Consider the following 18583-nt stretch of genomic DNA (forward strand, 5'->3'; position numbering starts at 1 on the left):
AGCCCTGAGAATTGGTATCTTGTGTGGGAAGGTCATAGAGAAGAGATGAAGTGGACTTACTTGGCTCTTATGGTAGAGCAAAAAAATGGATCATGCCAGAGAGAGAGAGAGAGAGAAAGAGAGAGAGAGAGAGAGAGAGAGAGAGAGAGAGAGAGAGAGAGAGAGAGAGAATGAATATGCGATCCAAAGAACATTCCAACAGCTTTCCTGTTCTGGTTCCAAACCCTTGTGAGGATGGGCAATATTACCCCCTACCTCTTCAAATTTCATGTCTACCCTAATTTGGAAATAGGATCTTTGTAGATGTCCTTAGTTAAGATGAGGTCTTACTTATTAAGGTCGGCCCTTAACCCAATGACTTGATGTCCTCGTAAGAAGAGATGACATAGAGACATACGAAGAGAAGGCTGTGACGACAGAGGCAGAGACTGGAGTGAGACATCTACAAACCAAGGGGCCCAAGGGTTGACAGGAGCCCCAGAAGCTGGGAGTGGCAAGGAAGGATTCTCCTCTAGAGGCCGACACTCCTGGCCTCCAGACTGTGAAAGAATTAATTTCTGTTGTTTGGAGCCACCAAGTTTGTGGCAATTGGCTAGGGTGCCCTGGGGCTCCAGGAGTCTCCACAGTCCTTCCAGTAATGGCCTGTTTTTGTTTTGTGCTTACATCAACTTGGATGGGTTTTGTACCTTTCAGCCATACTACTGGTGGGTGATGGTGGTGGTGGTGGGGGGGGGGGGGGGGCGGGGGAGGGGCGCGGCTATAAAATGAGAAAGTTGAACTGACCTGGTAGCTCTCAACCCTGGCTGCTTATCACAATCGTGAGAAGGATTTAAAAAATGATCAATGCTAGAGCCCCATATGAATCGAATCGGAATTTCAAGTGGGTCATGTCTGGATTTGGCTATATCCCCCTCATTCTTTTACTGTTTTATGTTTGACATTTTACTTTTTGTGGTGATAGTTTTATTGAGATATAAGTCACATACCATACAGTTCACCCTTTCAAAGTACTATTCAGTTATGCAACCATCATCATAATTAATGTTAGAACATTTTAATCACCTGCAAAAAATACCTCCGTACTCATTAGCTGTCACCCCCTTTCCCTTAGGACTGTTCACTTGCTCGCATATTCCCAGGGCCTGCCTGCACAGGGCCTGGCACCTAGCGCATGCTCATTCAAGGATGGCATCTGAAAGTTCTGCTATGATTGCAGACACTATGGTCAGAACAAGAGTGTGTTGAGTGCTCCTACCTTTGCATTTGCGATCCTGTGTTACGTCATGGCACAGTCACAGCAACGACGTGAGGGTGGCCTTATTGGTCTTATTTTACAAATAAGGAATTTAAGGCTCAGAGAAATTAAGTTGCTCCATGAAGATCATCTAGCTGGTCATCCTGGATTCAAACCCAGATCACTGTACTCCAAAGTAGTGGTTCTTAAGCAAGGGTCAATTTTCCCAACCCTTCTACCCTCCCTCCCCGCCAATACCACATCTAGAAACATTTGGGGTTGTCGCAACTGGGAGGGAAGGGAATGCTACTGATGTGCAGTAGGCAGAGGCCAGGGATGCTGTTAAATTCTATAACACATAGGACAGCCCCCTGTCCCAGCAGAGACTTACCCAGCCCCAAATGCCCCTCGTGCTGAGGCATTCAGAGCGATGCCCTGTTCTACAGTGAGTTGTGCTGCATTTCTAGCTCGACAATAGGGATCCACTGGATGTCAGGGTGCCTCTTGTGCTAACTTGTGAGCTCCCTAAAGTAGGACATCGTGGTTTGCTCATCACTGCATGCCTAGCCCCTGGCAGCAATGCAGCCTCTGGAGACACAGGTACTTTGTGAACAGACAGAATGGCAAAAACATTCGAGTCAACGGCAGTGGGGGATGCTGGTCCTTGCCAAAACCAAGGCAAGGTTCATGAGACAGACTTGTGTTTGTTCCTTCAATAAAACCTTCCTCTTAGCACCTACCAGGACCTCATACCTGCCCTCAAGATGTATGGAGTTTACAGGGGGACGTATATGAGTCAACAGGAAATTATTTGGTAAGGACTTTGATGAGAGTAACACCCTGCAGGGCACCTAGCCCATCCTGGACAGGCAGGAAAGGCTTTCTTGGGAGAAGGGGCCAAATTAGCTGTTACCTGAAGGGTGGATAGAAATGTGTTTGGTTAATATAATAATAAATAATAATAATAATAATAATTAATAATGGCAATAATTTATTAAGCATTTACTATAGGATGGGCACTATGCTAAGCACTTTATGTTTTTTTTCCTTCGTCAATTCCACAACCCTATGAGGTAAATACCACTACTGTCCCAGTTTACAGATGAAGAAATTGAGTTTTAGTGAAGTAACTGAACTTGCCCAAGGTCGTGTCATTAATAAGTGATAGATCTAGGTGTGACTCCAAAGTCAGCTTGTAACCACCATAATCTACCTGTTCCCAAGCAGGATAATAACAGTGATAATTGCTAAAACTCACTGGACTCTTACTTTGGACCAAGTATCAAGCTAAGCACATGGCTTGCATGGCTTCATTTATCACAATGAGATTTACACCCAATGAGTTAGGTACTACTGTTACTATGACCACCCCATTTTCAGAGGAGGAGAAACTGAGCCTCAAAGAGGTGAAGTGACTTGCCGAAGGTCAAGGCCGTGGCCAGGATTAGGACTTGAACTGGACCTGCCTGACAGAGTTGTGTTTGAATCACAGGATCAGGGAGCACTGCGTTGCAAGAATGTGGTCGTGTTAGGAGACCAGATGAACACCATCTTCCAGCCCGAGGGAGTACAGGTGGGGCAGGCTGGGGGCTCTGAGCAGCTGGAATCCCAGATGGTTACCTGGGATGGCGACCAAGTTCTGCAGCTCCTGCTTCAGGTCCATGATGTCGTTGCACAGCTGAATGTCATCCATCCTGGGGAAACAGGACGCCGCCGTCAGCAGGTTACATTGAAAAGCATTCTACACCCTGAGCATCTCCTCAGTTTCAACAAAGAGAACTTATGGGAAGGGGTGGCCTTTATAAAGGCCACACATGCTCTTTGTAGAAGTTTTCCCCCAAAAGAAGAAAAATAAAGGTTGCCCGATATCTCACTATTTAGAGATGATCAGTCACCATGAATAACACCTTGATAGTGTTCCTCTCAGTCTTCATGTGCCCAGCTTTTGTTTGCTTGTATGAGCAAGCTCATGTGGCAGGTTCAGTGTATTCTTTTATCATTTTGTTGTTAAAATGTTTAAACATTACAGAAATTCACAACATAGACAGAGAAAATCTCACTCTATCCTTTAGAGGTGACTATTTTCAACAATTTTGTATATCTTCCTCCAGATTAAAAAAAAATGTTTATGCTTATACTATCATATAGCATATTGATATATACAAACACATGTTGCAATTTTCTAAAATTTAATGATATATCTTGGGCATCTTTTCACATCAGTACATGCAAATCTTCTCACTTGTAATGGCTGTATACTATTCCATTGTGTTGCTATACAGTGATTTATTTAACTCTTCCCATATTCATAGACATCCGGGTGGTTTCCTGATACATTTCTAGGATAAATTCCTAAAAAAATAAACTTCTAGAAATGTAATTGCTGAGTCAAATATCATGAACATGTGCATTTTAATAGCAATTTTCAAACTGTCTACCAATAGTGTGAAAGGATGTTCACTCCCATAGTCTCAGTAATCAGGTTGCATGGACAATTTGCATTATGTAGTGTGTGTGTGTGTGTGTGTGTTACAATATTAACTCATCTTATGGTAAACAATATTTGTAATGGCTGCCTGGAATTTCACCGAGTAGATTTATCAGGTCTGTTTTCATTATGCCTGTATCTTAATTACTTAAGTGGGGTTTTCCGGTTATTTATGCTGTTTTAGTCACTGTAAGATGAACATGATCCACATAGGCGTCTTCTTCAGGTTGGATTATTTGGTGCGTGTGTGATGGGGGCTATAGAATCTCTGAATTGGAACGACTGAGTACAAAAGGTTTGGCATGTTTGGGGCCATTGATACATATTATCAAACTGCCTCCCCTTGAAGGTGTGTGGGGGGATATATGCCTTTATTCTGCAAGTTTTTATTGAGCATTTACTATGTCTGCCACTGTCATAGGCTCCAGGGATACAGTAGTTTCTCCTGCCCTCATGAGCTGAAATTTAGGCAGAGGAGACAGTGGGTAAACAAAAACAGATGCTATGAAGAATAAAGCAAGAGAGGGGATGGAGTGGGCAGTTTGGACATAGCATCCTACCGTCCCAGGAAGAGACAGAGCGAAGTATTAATATTCTCAAAGGGCTCAACTGTGCCCACACAGCATATGAGGGTGGGGCCAGGATGAGAAATTAATCTGAGTCCACTGATCCGCCTCCTTCCGCAGCATCTTGGCCAAGAACTGGTCTGTTGCCTCCACAGTGTCATCCACAGACCAGCTCAGGGCCTCTGCCCTATGCTGGTCAAGTATTGCCCATGTTACCCTTTTTAATCCCAGCTTTCAGGACAAGAGGCAAGACCATCTCACATTAGCCCATGTCTCCTGTTGCCAGAGGCACTCCAACCATTTGTCAGGCCCTCTCCTGGAATGTCCTGGCAGGTGGCAGCTGCTTCGAATGATCTTGGGGAATTGCCAGAAGGGTACAAACTGTTCCCATTGGTTCCTATCAGCGATTGTGCAACTAGTGGAGCTCCCGGGCCCTTTTTCACGGCAACTATGCATATCAGGTTACATCAGTGGTTCTTAATGGGGACAATTTTGGTCCCCAGGGACATCTGACAATATCTGGAGACATATTTGGTTGTTATAACTGGGTGTGTGTGGGGGTGGGAGTGCTACTGGCATCTAGTGGGTAGAGTCCCAGGATGCTGCTCAGCACCCTGCAATGGGCAGGACAGCCCCCCTCAATAGGGAATTATCTGAGCCAAAGTGTCAATCATGCTGAAGTTGAGAAATCTAGGGTTGCACCATGGAATTGACACAGGTCCTGATCGATCATTTCTCAGAGATCAGAGAAGGGAAGATGGCGAAAGGAATTAAAGAGAGATAGGCAGTGGTTAGAGGCAAGAGTACTGACACCAAACAGCTCGGGGCGGGGACAGGGGTGGGGGGTGGGGGGGTGGGGGGTGGGGGGCGGCGGGATGAGGCATGTATCAGTGATTTAGCGTCTCTGAGTTTCTTTCCTCTTATTTAAAATAGAAATTTTAATAGTACTTCTCCCTAGGATTATATGCACATCAAGCATTGAGCACGTGCCTGGGACATACATAGTAAAATGCTTGGTAACTGTTATTATCATTAGCTGTTAGAAAGAAAGAAACGGGGAGAAAAAGAGAGAAAATGCTGCTGCACAAGCAGTTTATTTGACAAAGCTAACAGGCTCGACCTTAAAAAAACCCCACAAAACCTTGATTGATTCTTTTTCTCTATGAAAGTTTTAAAAATAACATTCCTATCTGATCGTAGAACAGATCCCTGATCACTGTAGAAATTTCGGGGGGAAAAAACAAACAAGTATGAGGAAGGAACCTAAAATTATGCCTAACCTTGACCCACGTGCACCCAGAGGTCACTGTCCATTCCAAGTATTTTGGTATATTTCACACCAATTATGTTCATGCCTGTAGCCCAGGTGTAGCAGACATGTGCCTTGGGTGGCCTTAGTCCATCTCTACACTGCACTCAGCATGAGTTTGAGTCCTCCCAAACACATCCAAATCCAGCACACATTAACAAGTGAAATGGAGTTCTGACCTTCTCACAGGGAGGCATGCTGAGAACTCCATAAAAATCCCTGCTAGACAGCACTGTGGTTTTCCTCAACTCTCCCTCTTGCTGCCAGCTTCCCATCTCTTTTCTTTCTCTTCCTCTTCCAAAGGCCTCATAGCCAGCTTTGAGGAAGGTCAGCTTTGGTCTTCGACTTACAAACCCCAGTTGGCAAAAGCAAAGATTAGTGGTTCCTGAACATTTCCGCAGGAAAGGAGCATGTCCTCCCCCCACCCCCCAACACACACACACACACACACTCCAAGCTGTCTATCAGAGCATTCCGCTAATGAAAAATCAGGTCATTTTCTGGAAGATGGAGGGATGGGTTTCACCACCAAAGGAAATAAAAAGTCAACGTTTATTGAACATGTACTATGCGCTGGTCATTTGTCCCCAGCACTTTCCATGCATAAACTCATCTAAATCTTCACTGCAGTCCTGTGAAAGAGGTATTGTTTTTTATTTCCATTTTATAGAAGATAAAATAAAAGTTAAGCAATGTGCCCAAAGTCCCACACTGGTAAGTGGATGTTGGGATTTAGCCCAAGTTTGTGCTCTTGATCACTTCCCCATGGTGTCTCGCCCCACTTGGCTGTATGAGTTGCCGCTGACATGGTTGGTTGGCCACATAACTGGCCTTCCTCTTCCGAGAGCCCTGACTTGTTTAGGAGGCAGTGTCTCCATCCCTTGATGGAAGCCAGTTATCTCAGTCTGTTCAGGCTGCTATAACAAAATACCATAGGTTGGGTGGCTAACCTATGAGAGATCTGAAGGGCTGGGAAGTTCAAGATCAAGGTGTTAGTTGATTTGGTTCCTGGTGGGGACTCTCTTCCTGATGTGCAGATCACCACCTTCTTGCTATATCCTCACATGCTGGAGAACCAGATCGCTCGTCTCTCCTAAAAGGGCACTAATCTGATTCATGAGGGCTTTGCCCTCGTAACTTATCACCTCTCAAAGGCCCCACTTCCTGCCCTGGCCAGGTCGCTCAGGTGGTTGGGGCATCGTCCCATACACCAAAATGTTGAGGGTTTAATTCCTGGTCAGGGCACATATGGGAGGTACCAATTAATCTCTCTCTCTCTCTCTCTCTCTCTCTCTCTCTCTCTCTCTCTCTCTCTCTCTCTCTCTCTCTCCTCCACTCCCTCCCTTCCACTCTCTAAAAAAAGCAATGAATAAAATATATCCTCAGGTGAGGATTAATAAAAAACAAAAGAAAGAAAATGACATAGTTGGAAGCCTAGTGGAAACCAGCAGAGACCATGACGTGAAAGCTGAAGCAGACTGACAGAGGAAAGGATTGACTTTTTAACATTTATTTGGATCCTTCCTTTATCATTTGTGGATGCGGTGGACATCTTGGGATGGCTGGGAAGAAGAAATGCCTGGTCACAGAGATGGAGCATTGGTCTGTGATGTGAAACCTGGATCTGAGTCCAAGTCCTACCACAAACCTCCTCTATGGCTAAAAGAAAAACTCTGATTTTCTATACACTCTGCACATCTGACACCAAATTGTGGGTTTTTCCACACCAAGCAATTCTCCAGTTCTCAGTGGACATCCACTGGGTGTCTACAATCTAACTCAATTCTGATGCTCACTGCCCAGAGTTAGCACAGACCCCACAGGTTAAGGGCTCAGGCCTACTTCAGATGCCAATCAAAAGTCCAGGCCACCAATACTTCTGACCAACTCACTATGAACTGGTGTTTCCAGGAACCCCTCTTCAGGTTCTATACTTTGCTAGAACTGCTCACAAAACTTAGGAAAACATTTACCTGCATTCACTAATCCTACATAATAAAAGCCTAATATGCTAAGTGTCCAACTGTTCATTTGATCGTTCAACCAGTCGCTATGATGCACACTGACCACCAGGGGGCAGACACTCCGACTGGTAGGTTAGCTTGCTGCTGGGGTCCGGCCGATGGGGACTGGGCAAGATGGGCTGGACATGCCCTGGAGCCCTCCCACAGTCCTTCCCCAGCCCCAATCATGCACTGGTGGGGTCCCTCGGCCTGGCCTGTGCCCCCTTGCAATGAGGATGTCTGAGAGCCAGTTTTGGCCCAATCCCTGCAGGCCAAGCCAAGGGACCCCATTGGTGCACGAATCTGTGCACCAGGCCTCTCATTTATTATAAAGGATACTAGAGGCCCAGTGCACAAAATTTGTGCACAGGTAGGGTCTCTAGTGGTTGCCGGCTACTGGCTGCAGGCCGGGGCCTCCCTTCCCCCGGCTGCCTGCTGCTGCTGCCAGCCAGGGCCTCCCTTCGCACCCGCCTTGGTCTGGCGACGCCCGCTCACCTGCTCCACCATCCCGCCACAGTCCCGCTCTTGTAGGGGCCCATCAGGCCAGCAGCACCTCCACTGCCATCCACTGCCAGCACCACATCACCAACGCCCTCCATGTTCTGCGCCACCCCCTGGTGGTCAGCACACATCTAACTCCTGGTCGGTCAAACTCCCGCCAGTGGGGACAATTTGCACATTAGCCTTTTATTATATAGGATTACAAAGGATACAGATGAACAGCCCCATTGGAAGGAACATAGGGCAAGGTATGGGGATGGGGTGTGGGGCCCCATGTCCTCTCCCAAAACCTTCCCAACACATCCACGTGTTCACCAACGTGGACACTTTCCAAACATCGTATTTTAGGCATTTTTATGAGGTTACATCACATAGGCAGGATGATTATTAACTCAATCTCTAGCCCCTCTTCCCTCACCAAGAATGGGGGATGAGGCTGGAAGTTCCAAGCTTCTAATTATGTCTTGGTCTTTCTGGTGACCAGACCCCATCCTGAACCTGTCTGGGGCCCCATCCATCTCATTAGCACACAAAAAGACACTCTGACCACTCTGGAAATTCCCAGGGTCTTAGAAGCTCTTGTGTCAGGAGCGGGAGTCAGAGAACAAGTAGAATAAAAGATGTTCCGAGCGCCCTTATCTCTCAGGAAATTACAAGAGTTTCAGGAGCTTTTAGCCAGGAACTGGGGGCAAAGAGCAAATATATTTCTTATTATACCACAATAACTTTGAGCAAGCTATTCCCCTCCCCAGACCTCTGCTTCGTCATGTATAAAATGAGGGGTTTCAATGATCTCTGGAGCCCTGTTTGGTTAGTGCATAGAGGAATTTTTTAAAATGCTTTAGAGCCCGTCAAATGCGATCTCAGTTCCACCGTTAATTGGCTGTACAACTTGGGCAAGCCCCACACTGCTCTAGGTCTCACTGTGGGTAGGAATAATACCTTTGCCTTGGGGTTATATGAAAATGGCATAAGCTTATGTGTGGGGAGCAGGGAGTCCTGAGCTTGGTACATACATAGTAGGTACATAGGAAAGGCTACTGCTGTCCACCCCTCCGCCCTGGGTAAGGGGTGAGTCACTGAGCTGTCAGCTGGCAGACACTCCTGAAAAATATTAGCCAACATTCCTACGTCAAAGGATTAGTCTCCTGTGCTATTTCAATTTCCTGAACCCTAATGGCACTAAGATGATGAGTGTGTACATTTGTTTAGTCTCCTTGGATTAATGAGCTTAAACACTCTTCCTGAGGGAGAGTAAGTGTTGAGACAGCTCCAGGGAGCCCGTGAGCTCAGCCATCTCTCAGCATGATGCTGGGGACCCTGAGCTCAGGTGACTCATCCCTGAGAGGGACGCCTTCGTGATGTGTCGCTGGAGACCATGCTGCCTGTTTCTCCCTGTGGCGTGATTATGGTCTGTGCGTTCACCGGCTTCTCCTTTGGTTGTAAGCAGACCCTCATTCCTGGATGTGACCCTGTTCCCCAAAGCATGTCACCTCCCTCAAGCACAGATTATTCCTCTCCGCCAGGGGTTTTCTATACTGACTCTGTTTCGATTCATCCGAGAAAGAAAATTACTAACAATGGAAAACTCATCAAGCTGAGCACTTGGGGTTTCTGCCTTTTCCTGTGTGCATGTTGCATGTCAATGACAATTTCACCTGAAAAAATTACCAACAAAATATTGTTGAGGGTTGTTTTAAACTTAAAAGGACCCTAGCTGGTTTTGATCAGTGGTGAGAGAATCAGCCCTCAGACTGAAGGGTCTAGGGTTCGATTCCCATCAAAGGCACGTACCTCGGTTGCAGGCTCCATCCCTGGCCCCGGTCGGGTGTGGGAGGCAAACCAATTGATGTGTCTCTCTCATATCGATATTTCTCTCTCTCTGGCTCTCCCCTTCCCTTCCACTCTTTCTAAAAAATCAATGGAAAAATATCCTCAGGTGAGAATTAACAAAATAAATAAGACTAAAAGGGTACTTTTAGTCTTTTCAAAATTATATGACTACTAGAGGCCCGGTGCACAAAAATTTGTGCACTCGGGGGGGGGGGGGGGAGTCCCTCAGCCTGGCCTGTGCCCTCTTGCAGTCTGGGACCCCTCAGGAGATAACGACCTGCTGGCTTAGGCCTGCTCCCGGGTGGCAGAGGGCAGGCCCAATCCCTAGGTGCAGCTCCTGGTCGGGCTCAGAGCAGGGCCGATTGGGGAGTTGGGGTGCCGCCCCCTGTCATGCACACAGCAGGGCGGATCGGGAGGTTGCAATGCCACCCTCAGTCATGCTCAGGGTAGGGCCGATTGGGGGGTTGGGGCACCGTCCCCTGTCACACTCAAGGCAGGGTCGATAGGGAGGTTGCGGTGCCACCCCCTGTCACGCACAGAGCAGGGCCAGTCAGGGGGTTGGGGCACTGCCCCCTGTCATGCACAGAGCAGGGCCCATCAGGGGGTTGGGGCGCTGCCACTCTCACACTCAGGGCAGGGCCGATGGGGAGGTTATGGCTCTACCCCGTCACACACAGAGCAGGGCTTGTGGGGGGGGGGGGGGGGTTGGGGCACCGCACCCTGTCACACACAGAGCCGCAGGGCGATCAGGGGTTTGGGGAGCTCCCCCCTATCAGGCACAGAGCAGGGCTGATCAGGGGGTTGGGGCGCCTTCCCCTGTCACGAACAGAGCAGGGTGGATAGGGAGGTTGTGGCCCCGCCCCGTCACACACAGAGCTGCAGGGTGATCAGGGGGTTTGGGCACTGCCCCCTGTCACACTGATCCCGGTGCCGGGAGGCCTCGCGGCTCTGCTGATCCTGTGCTGGGAGGCATATTACCCTTTTACTATATAGGGTAGAGGCCTGGTGCACGGGTGGGTGCCGGCTGGTTTGCCCTGAAGGGTGTCCTGGATCAGGGTGGGGGTCCCCACTGGGGTGCCTGGCCAGCCTGGGTGAGGGGATGATGGCTGTTTGCAGCTGGTCACACACCCTTCAGGGTGGGGGTCCCCACTGGGGTGCCTGGCCAGTCTGGGTGAGGGGCTGAGGGCTGTTTTCAGGCTGGGGGTGACTGAAGCTCCCAACCGCTCCTTTTTTTCTTTTTCTTTTTTATTCTGGGCCAGCTTTAGCTTTGAGGCTTGGCTCCAGCTCTTAGGCCTCCGCTGCTGAAAGTAGGTTTCTGGCCTTTGCTTACAATGTTGCGATCCTGCTGGCTGAAGCCTGGCGGTCTAAAGCAGGTTTCTGGGGTTTTGTTTAGCTTCTATATTTGTTACATAGTTGCTTAGAGTTGCAGCTTGCTGGGGTCCAGCCCCAGCAGTCCAGGGGTTCCCAAAGGTGTGGACGGAGTCGGCGAAGAATGTTTTACACAGAGACAGCGTTCAGAACTCTCTAGCTTTCCTTAGTCTCCGTGGATCTTCCCTGTGCCTGGCTGAGGCCACAGAGAGAGATCCCAAGGCAAGCTGAGCCTTTATTTTATAGTGAGAGGTAAACAAGGTAGTGGTTACCAAAGTTACACTGTTCTTGTGAGTTTCACTTGTTTACACCATGGTTATACTTCCTGCACTTCCTCAGCCCATTAGCTTCCCAGATAAGATCTAGGGAGTGTTATAAGGTCAAGCCTAATTATGCTAAGAGGACTGTGCCCTCTAAGCTGGGAATTGTTTGTGACTTTGCCCACAGGTCAGTCCGAGGCTTGACCCTATATCAGCTCCCCACAGCAGCTCAGAGGCCTGCAGTGACAGGCGGGGAATGTTGGAGTCCTCCATCACTGAAGCAAGCAAGCCTCATGTTAGTTTCAAGCTGTCTGGCTGCCAGCCGCCATCTTGGCTGGCAGTTAATTTGCATATTGCCCTGATTAGCCAATGGGAAGGGTAGCGGTCGTACGCTAATTACCATGTTTCTCTTTTATTAGATAGGACTAGAAGCCCAGTACACGAAATCACACAGCCCCGCCCACCCACGCACGCCTTGCCACACTTGCAGCCCTGCCCACCTGCGTCGGTCTTTGGTCATTACGGCGTTAGGGCGACTGGGTTTTTATAATATAGATTATATAAATATGACCTCCCTGTAAAAAGGTCAAACAATACAGAAGTATAATCATAGCTGGCATTTATTGTTTTTATACTATTAGTGCCTGGCTCGGGCCAAGCATTTTACACAAATCATCTCAATTAACTCTCAAAGCAAACCTCTGAGGTGGGTGGTGTTATTATTATTATTATTAGAGGCCTGATGCACAAAATTCATGCAAGAGTAGGCCTTCCTTCCCCCAGCTGCCGGCACCGGCTTCCCTCTGGCCACCAGTAGGCACCTGGGACCTGGGCTTCCCCTGCAGCCCTGGCTTCGTCCAGAAGGACATCCGGTCTAATTAGCATATTATGCTTTTATTATTATAGATCCCTCAGATGGTGTTAGGAACTTGCTCAGGTCACAGAGTGATAGGAACTTGAATCCCAGCAGTCTGATCTCTCAACTGGGAATATGAGTCCCACGTGGTAGTTGGAGTTCAGGAACGATGGAAATCAGAGTAATTTGGGGAAAGCTTTTCAGCTCTGGGTACCATTTACAGGAGGGGCACAATCTGGATGGTCAGGGAAAAGGGTACCTCACACTCAAGTAGAGGGGGCAGTGAGTCAAACACCGACTGTAGAAAGGGGTGTGGTATCCCGGGTGTTTGACAGAGAAGAGACCAGCCAAATAGGACATGTTGATGACCTACAAGTCTGGGTTCTGAAGAACTTAACATGGAAGCCCTCTTAGGTTCTAGAGTGAGAGCATGGCACCATGTGTCTATGAAAGCCAATTTGGCAGACATAGTGATCATTATGTGTGCACCAAGGAGAAAGAAAGAGCTTCCTCATTCTGAATTTCTGTTTCAAGAGCTCACTGCACTTCCTGGAAGACGGGCTTGCTCATGAATTTTCAGCAGGACTGATAAATTATGGCCCATGGCCCAAATCTGGTGCCTGCTTTGTTACACAATCCACGAGGTAAGACTGGTTTTTGCATTTTTAAGTGGTTGGGGGGTGGGGGAATCAAAAGAAAAATGACATTTCAGGATACATTAAAATTATATGAAATTCAAAGTTCAGTGTCTATAAATAATGGTGTGTTGTTTTTTTTAACACAGCCATGCCCACTCATTTACGTTTTGTCTTTGGCTGCTTTTGCACTATGACAGCAGAATTGAGCAATTGTGACATAGACCGTATGGCCTGCAAAATCTAAACTTGTTACTAGCCAGCCTTTTATAGAAAAATTTTGTGGGGTCCTGACCTTCAGAGAGAACCATGGGAAGTAATTAGAGACTGACGAAATTGCTAAAGATGGAAGAACTCTCGTCTTCCAAGGATGAAGAAATGAATGCCCAGAGAGGGGAATATTAATCTTTGATTCATTGATTTGCTGACTCATCCAATAAATCAATGATCCAGAAAACACTTATTGAGAGCCTAATGTGTGTCAGGCTTCCTGACTCAATTTTCACTTCCAAGAGACACCAGGATTCGAGGCCAGCCACCAAGGCCACATGGCCCAGACGGCAGGGCTCTCCATGCCCTGCAGCTTTGACCGGAGGTCCAGAGCCCACTCCCACCTTCTTCTCTGGGTTCCAGCTGGGAGTTAGCTGGACTGTGCCCAGTGCATATAAAGTTAGCCAACAGATTTCCTGCTGATGCAATCTGGAGTTTCCACAACAGCATTTGTCCTTCACACCCTTCGCTTCACTGAAGGAGATATTAAATTTTATGACTTCATGTCTTAGTTTCTACTTTTATCCCCCAATCGCTTGCCACGATGGTGCCTACACTGAGACATATAAGTTATCCCATTGGATGGCTCAGCAAGCTCTGAAGGAGAGAGAGGGTCTGGCCCTGGGTTTCCCTAAACCTAGCCCTGAGGCCCTGGGCTGAGTGACCGGAAAAGAATTAAAGATGTGGGCAAAGATTAGGCTCTAAACAGGTGAGAGAGAGGGGACCACTGGGAGAAAGAAAAAGGAGGAGGGAAAGAGGAGGAGGGAGAAGGGGAAGACAGGGAGGAGAGGGGATGGGAGGGGAAACAAAAGGAATATCCAATAAAGTGCATTGGTTACATACATAATTTTCCAACTATACAAGGAAAAACTCAACAACTATTAAAGTTCTTGCTGGCCAGCTTTCAATATTTTCTCAAAAGACAATTGAGAAATGTAGAAAATATAATTGAGAGTAACATAAAATTGAGAAAATACAGCCAACACAGACTGGGTGAGGTAAGACACTAAGGTGCTAGGGTCGCCAGATTTGGCAAATCATAACACAGGGTGCCCAGTTAGATTTGGATTTCAGATAAATGTCAAGTCGTTTTTAGTATAAGGAGGCCCCCATGCAATATTTGGAACATACTTACACTGAAAAAGGATCCACTGTTTACCTGAAATGCAGATCTAACTGGGTGTCCTTTGTTTTCCCTGGCAAGCCTATCAGGTGAGGGAGGCCAAAGGGAGGCCAGACTTTAAAAATCAGCCTCCTTTTCTAAACTGGCATTAGCCCAGGAGGCCTATTTTGTGCTTGGGGAGGAGGGAAGTCTACAGGCCAGAGTGGTTAGAATAATGGCCAATCTCCTACCTTATTCCTCTCCATTTCCACTGGAGAGCCCTCTGTCCATGAGTTTCTAGAGATGTGGGGGTTTGAGAAAACAGCAATGAAAAGCCCCAAGGAGAATTAACAAAAATGGCCAGCGAAGTGATGGGAGTAGAAAATTGGAGACAATTTGGAAACATACGTCGAGGGGTTTGAAAACATTTAAACTCTTTAGTGATTCCCATTTCTAGGATCTCATCCTAAGGAGATAATCAGGGAACCATGAAGATTTAGCTATGATCATGTGCAATATAGCTGAGCTTGCAATAGCAAAAAGCTGGACGCGACCTACATGTCCAACAACAGAAGGGGATTGCCTAAATAAATTGTGGTATGCATGCATAATGGAATTTCACATTAAAATGATATGCAGAAGAGATGTTATTGATATTTTTAAAAACTGGTTAAGAAATATTGATCCAGCCGAAACCGGTTTGGCTCAATGGCTAAAGCGCCGGCCTGCGGACTGAAAGGTCCCAGGTTCGATTCCGGTCAAGGGCATGTACCTGGGTTGCGGGCATATCCCCGGTAGGAGATGTGCAGGAGGCAGCTGATCGATGTTTCTCTCTCATCGATGTTTCTAACTCTCTATCTCTCTCCCTTCCTCTCTGTAAAAAATCAATAAAATGTATTTAAAAAAAAGAAAAAAAGAAAGAAATATTGATCCAATTTTGCAAAGTACATATACATAGAAAAAAAAAAGATAGCAAGACTCCATTCAAAATGTTACAGTGATTATTGTGAAGAAATTTTTATTTCCTTCATTTGCTCTCTGTGTTTAAAATTTTTTTATAATATGCATGTATTACCTGGATAATTTTTTAAAGTTTTTGTCTTGTTTTTAATATATTTTATTGATTTTTTACAGAGAGGAAGGGGGAGGGATAGAGAATTAGAAACATCAATGAGGAGAAACTAAGATGGCGGCATAGGTAAACACCGGGAAATTGTCGCCTCCCACAACAATTGAAAATTACCGCAAAGGACTGAGCAAACATCATCCAGAACAACAGGAAGGCTGGCTGAGTATAAATTCTACAACTAGAAGGAAAGAGAAGCACGCTGAGAGCCAGAGGCGCTGCGGAGGTGAAGTGCAGAGGTACGGCGGCTCGCGCGCGCGAGGAAAGGGGGTGGCACCTGAGGACGCGGCTGTCTTTTTGAATCACAAACTCCCGACTGCTCTGAACTCCGGTTCCGGGAAGTCTCTGGGGACCCAGGTCTCATACAGGGAGAAGCTGGTCTGTCCGGCAGCGGGCGAACTTGAAGGCGGCTTTCCCTCAGAGGTGCTTGCAGCCGTTACCGGGACACTGAGACCCGCGACTACTCCGGGCGGAGAATCGGCCATAGCTCCCTGATCCGCCCTTTGATTCCCTGAGACCCCGCCCCACCCAGGCTGCGGCAGAGGCTTTTGCATGTGAATGTACCTAACTGCAGCCCAGCCAGGCAGACCCGGAACTTCCAAGAGAAGGCCCAAGGCCCCGCAGCGGCTTGCATTGCTTCACAGCTGAGCCTCTTCGTGGCTCCTGCTGTGTGGCCTCAGGCAGAGGCTGAATTAGCACCTCCTTAGATCCAGGAGCCACTGGACCATCCAGATTGCAACTCCTCAGATCCATAAGGGACACACTCAGGGAGCAGACTCAGTGAGCACCAAAGCCCCACTGAAGCAAGTCTTGCCCCAGAAGGGTGTCTTCAGCACAGAAGTTCTCCCACTTTAGACACAGCTGATTCTCACAGCCAATTGGCCTGGAGGTCAATTCCTCCCAGTGATTCTACAACAACCAAGGCACCAAGAGTGCACCAAGAGTGTCCACCCCAGGTAACTGGGGAGGCTGAGCTACTGGGCCCTACAGGACACCTGGCGCGCAGGGCCACTCTATCAACACAGGGAAGCTGCCAAAATGCGGAGACAAAGAAACAGGTCACAAATGGCAGAAATGGAGGAAAGCAAACGATTGGATATAGAGTTCAAGGCCACATTTATAAGGTTTTTCAAGAATTTTATGGAAACCGCCAATAAATTTAATGAATCCCTCAATAAGTATAGTGAGACCATGGAGGACATGAAAAAGGACCAACTAGAAATTAAGCATACACTGACTGAAATAAAGAATAATTTACAGAGATCCAGCAGCAGACAAGAGGATCCCAAGAATCAAGTCAAAGATTTGAAATTCAAAGAAACAAAAAATACCCAACCGAAAAAGAAAAAAGAAAAGAGATTCCAAAAATATGAAGATAGTGTAAGGAGCCTCTGGGACAACTTCAAGCGTACCAACATCAGAATTATAGGGGTACCAGAAGGAGAGAGAGGGCAAGATATTGAAAACCTTTTTGAAGAAATAATGACAGAAAACTTCCCATACCTGGTGAAAGAAATGAACTTACAAGTCCAGGAAGCGCAGAGAACCCCAAACAAAAGGAATCCAAAGAGGACCACACCAAGACACATCATAATTAAAATGCCAAGAGCAAAAGATAAAGAGAGAATCTTAAAAGCAGCAAGAGAAAGACAGTCAGTTACCTACAAGGGCGTACCCATACGACTGTCAGCTGATTTCTCATCAGAAACCATGCAGGCCAGAAGAGAGTGGCAAGAAATATTCAAAGTGATGAATAGCAAGAACCTGCAACCAAGATTACTTTATCCAGCAAAGCTATCATTCAGAATAGAAGGTCAGATAAAGAGCTTCACGGATAAGAAAAAGCTAAAGGAGTTCATCACCACCAAACCAGCATTATATGAAATGCTGAAAGGTATTCTTTAAGAAGAGGAAGAAGAAAAAGGAACTCTGACCATTTGCCACAGCATGGATGGAACTGGAGAGCGGATAAATACCACATGATCTCACTCATTTGTGGAATATAATGAACAACATAAGCTGATGACTGTCGGGACTTGGAGGGAAGGTAGGGGAGGGTGGGGGTAAGGGGGAAAGATCAACCAAAGGACTTATATGCAAGCATATAGGCCTAATCAATGGACATGGACAACGGGGGGGTGAGGGCATGAGCGGGGGGGCGGGGGGGGGGAGAGGGTAACGTGGGGACAAGGACACATATGTAATATCTTAATCAATAAAAAATATATTAAAAAAAAAAAAAAGAAACATCAATGAGAGAGAAACATCAATCAGCTGCCTCCTGCACATCCTACTGGGGATGTGTCCACAACCAAGGTACATGCCCTTGACAGGGATCGAACCTGGGACCCTTCAGTCTGCAGGCTGACGCTCTATCCACTGAGCCAAACCAGTTAGGGCTAAAGTTTTCTGTTTTAAATTACCATGGGCCAACCCTTTTGTGAGAAATGTTCACCTGTCCGAATTCAAATTACAGACTCGGAGACAACAGTACGGCGAAAACGAGACTTTTAATATGTTCTCAAGGAGTGTCTACCCCTGAGCACAGCCTATTTACCCCATCCCTCCTCCGGTTCCTCATTGGCTGAGTACGATGGGATCACCTGTTTCCTCATAGGTCACCTAGGCTTTATTGTCACCTATTGGGCAGTAGGCTGAGGCCTTTTCTAGTTGCCTCCCCCTCCCCCTGTCAACTTGAGACCGGCACCTTGGGGGTTTCCACCATGATGCTGGCTCATACCCACAGTTCTTTGTTCTTATATCCTCTTCCCTCCTCCCTACATTCTGTTTGCCCTGGGGAAATTTAGTAAAATTCAGTAACTGTTCCCATTCGAAGTTGACTATGCTGGAGATGGATCACAGAGCCTATTTCCTACCCTTTCCTCAGAGGCAAACACAGCCAGTCTTGGGTTACGACAGCCCCAACAGAAGCCACTCCTTGCCCTGGCCTTGTCGGCCTCATCTCTAGCCACAGAGCTCACCTTTGAGCTAGCAGCCCATCTGCATGCTTGTGTGAATCCTGACCTGCATCC

The 18583-nt window shown here is 47.1% G+C and overlaps 2 protein-coding genes across 2 annotated transcripts in view; one reads left to right on the plus strand and one right to left on the minus strand.

Annotated features, from left to right (window-relative positions):
* MARF1 (meiosis regulator and mRNA stability factor 1) overlaps positions 1-18583 on the plus strand; it is a 127066-nt gene that overhangs the window by 61747 nt on the left and 46736 nt on the right. The gene's annotated exons all lie outside the window — the stretch shown is intronic.
* Positions 1-18583, minus strand: part of BMERB1 (bMERB domain containing 1) — a 94067-nt gene that overhangs the window by 7700 nt on the left and 67784 nt on the right. Inside the window, exon 3 of the mRNA XM_036308002.1 lies at positions 2855-2928. Coding sequence (XP_036163895.1) covers positions 2855-2928 — 74 coding nt within the window. The remainder of the gene's footprint in view (positions 1-2854; positions 2929-18583) is intronic.

The sequence above is a fragment of the Myotis myotis genome, unplaced genomic scaffold (genome assembly GCF_014108235.1).
Source record: "Myotis myotis isolate mMyoMyo1 unplaced genomic scaffold, mMyoMyo1.p scaffold_m19_p_5, whole genome shotgun sequence".
In the NCBI taxonomy this organism is placed as follows: domain Eukaryota; kingdom Metazoa; phylum Chordata; class Mammalia; order Chiroptera; family Vespertilionidae; genus Myotis; species Myotis myotis.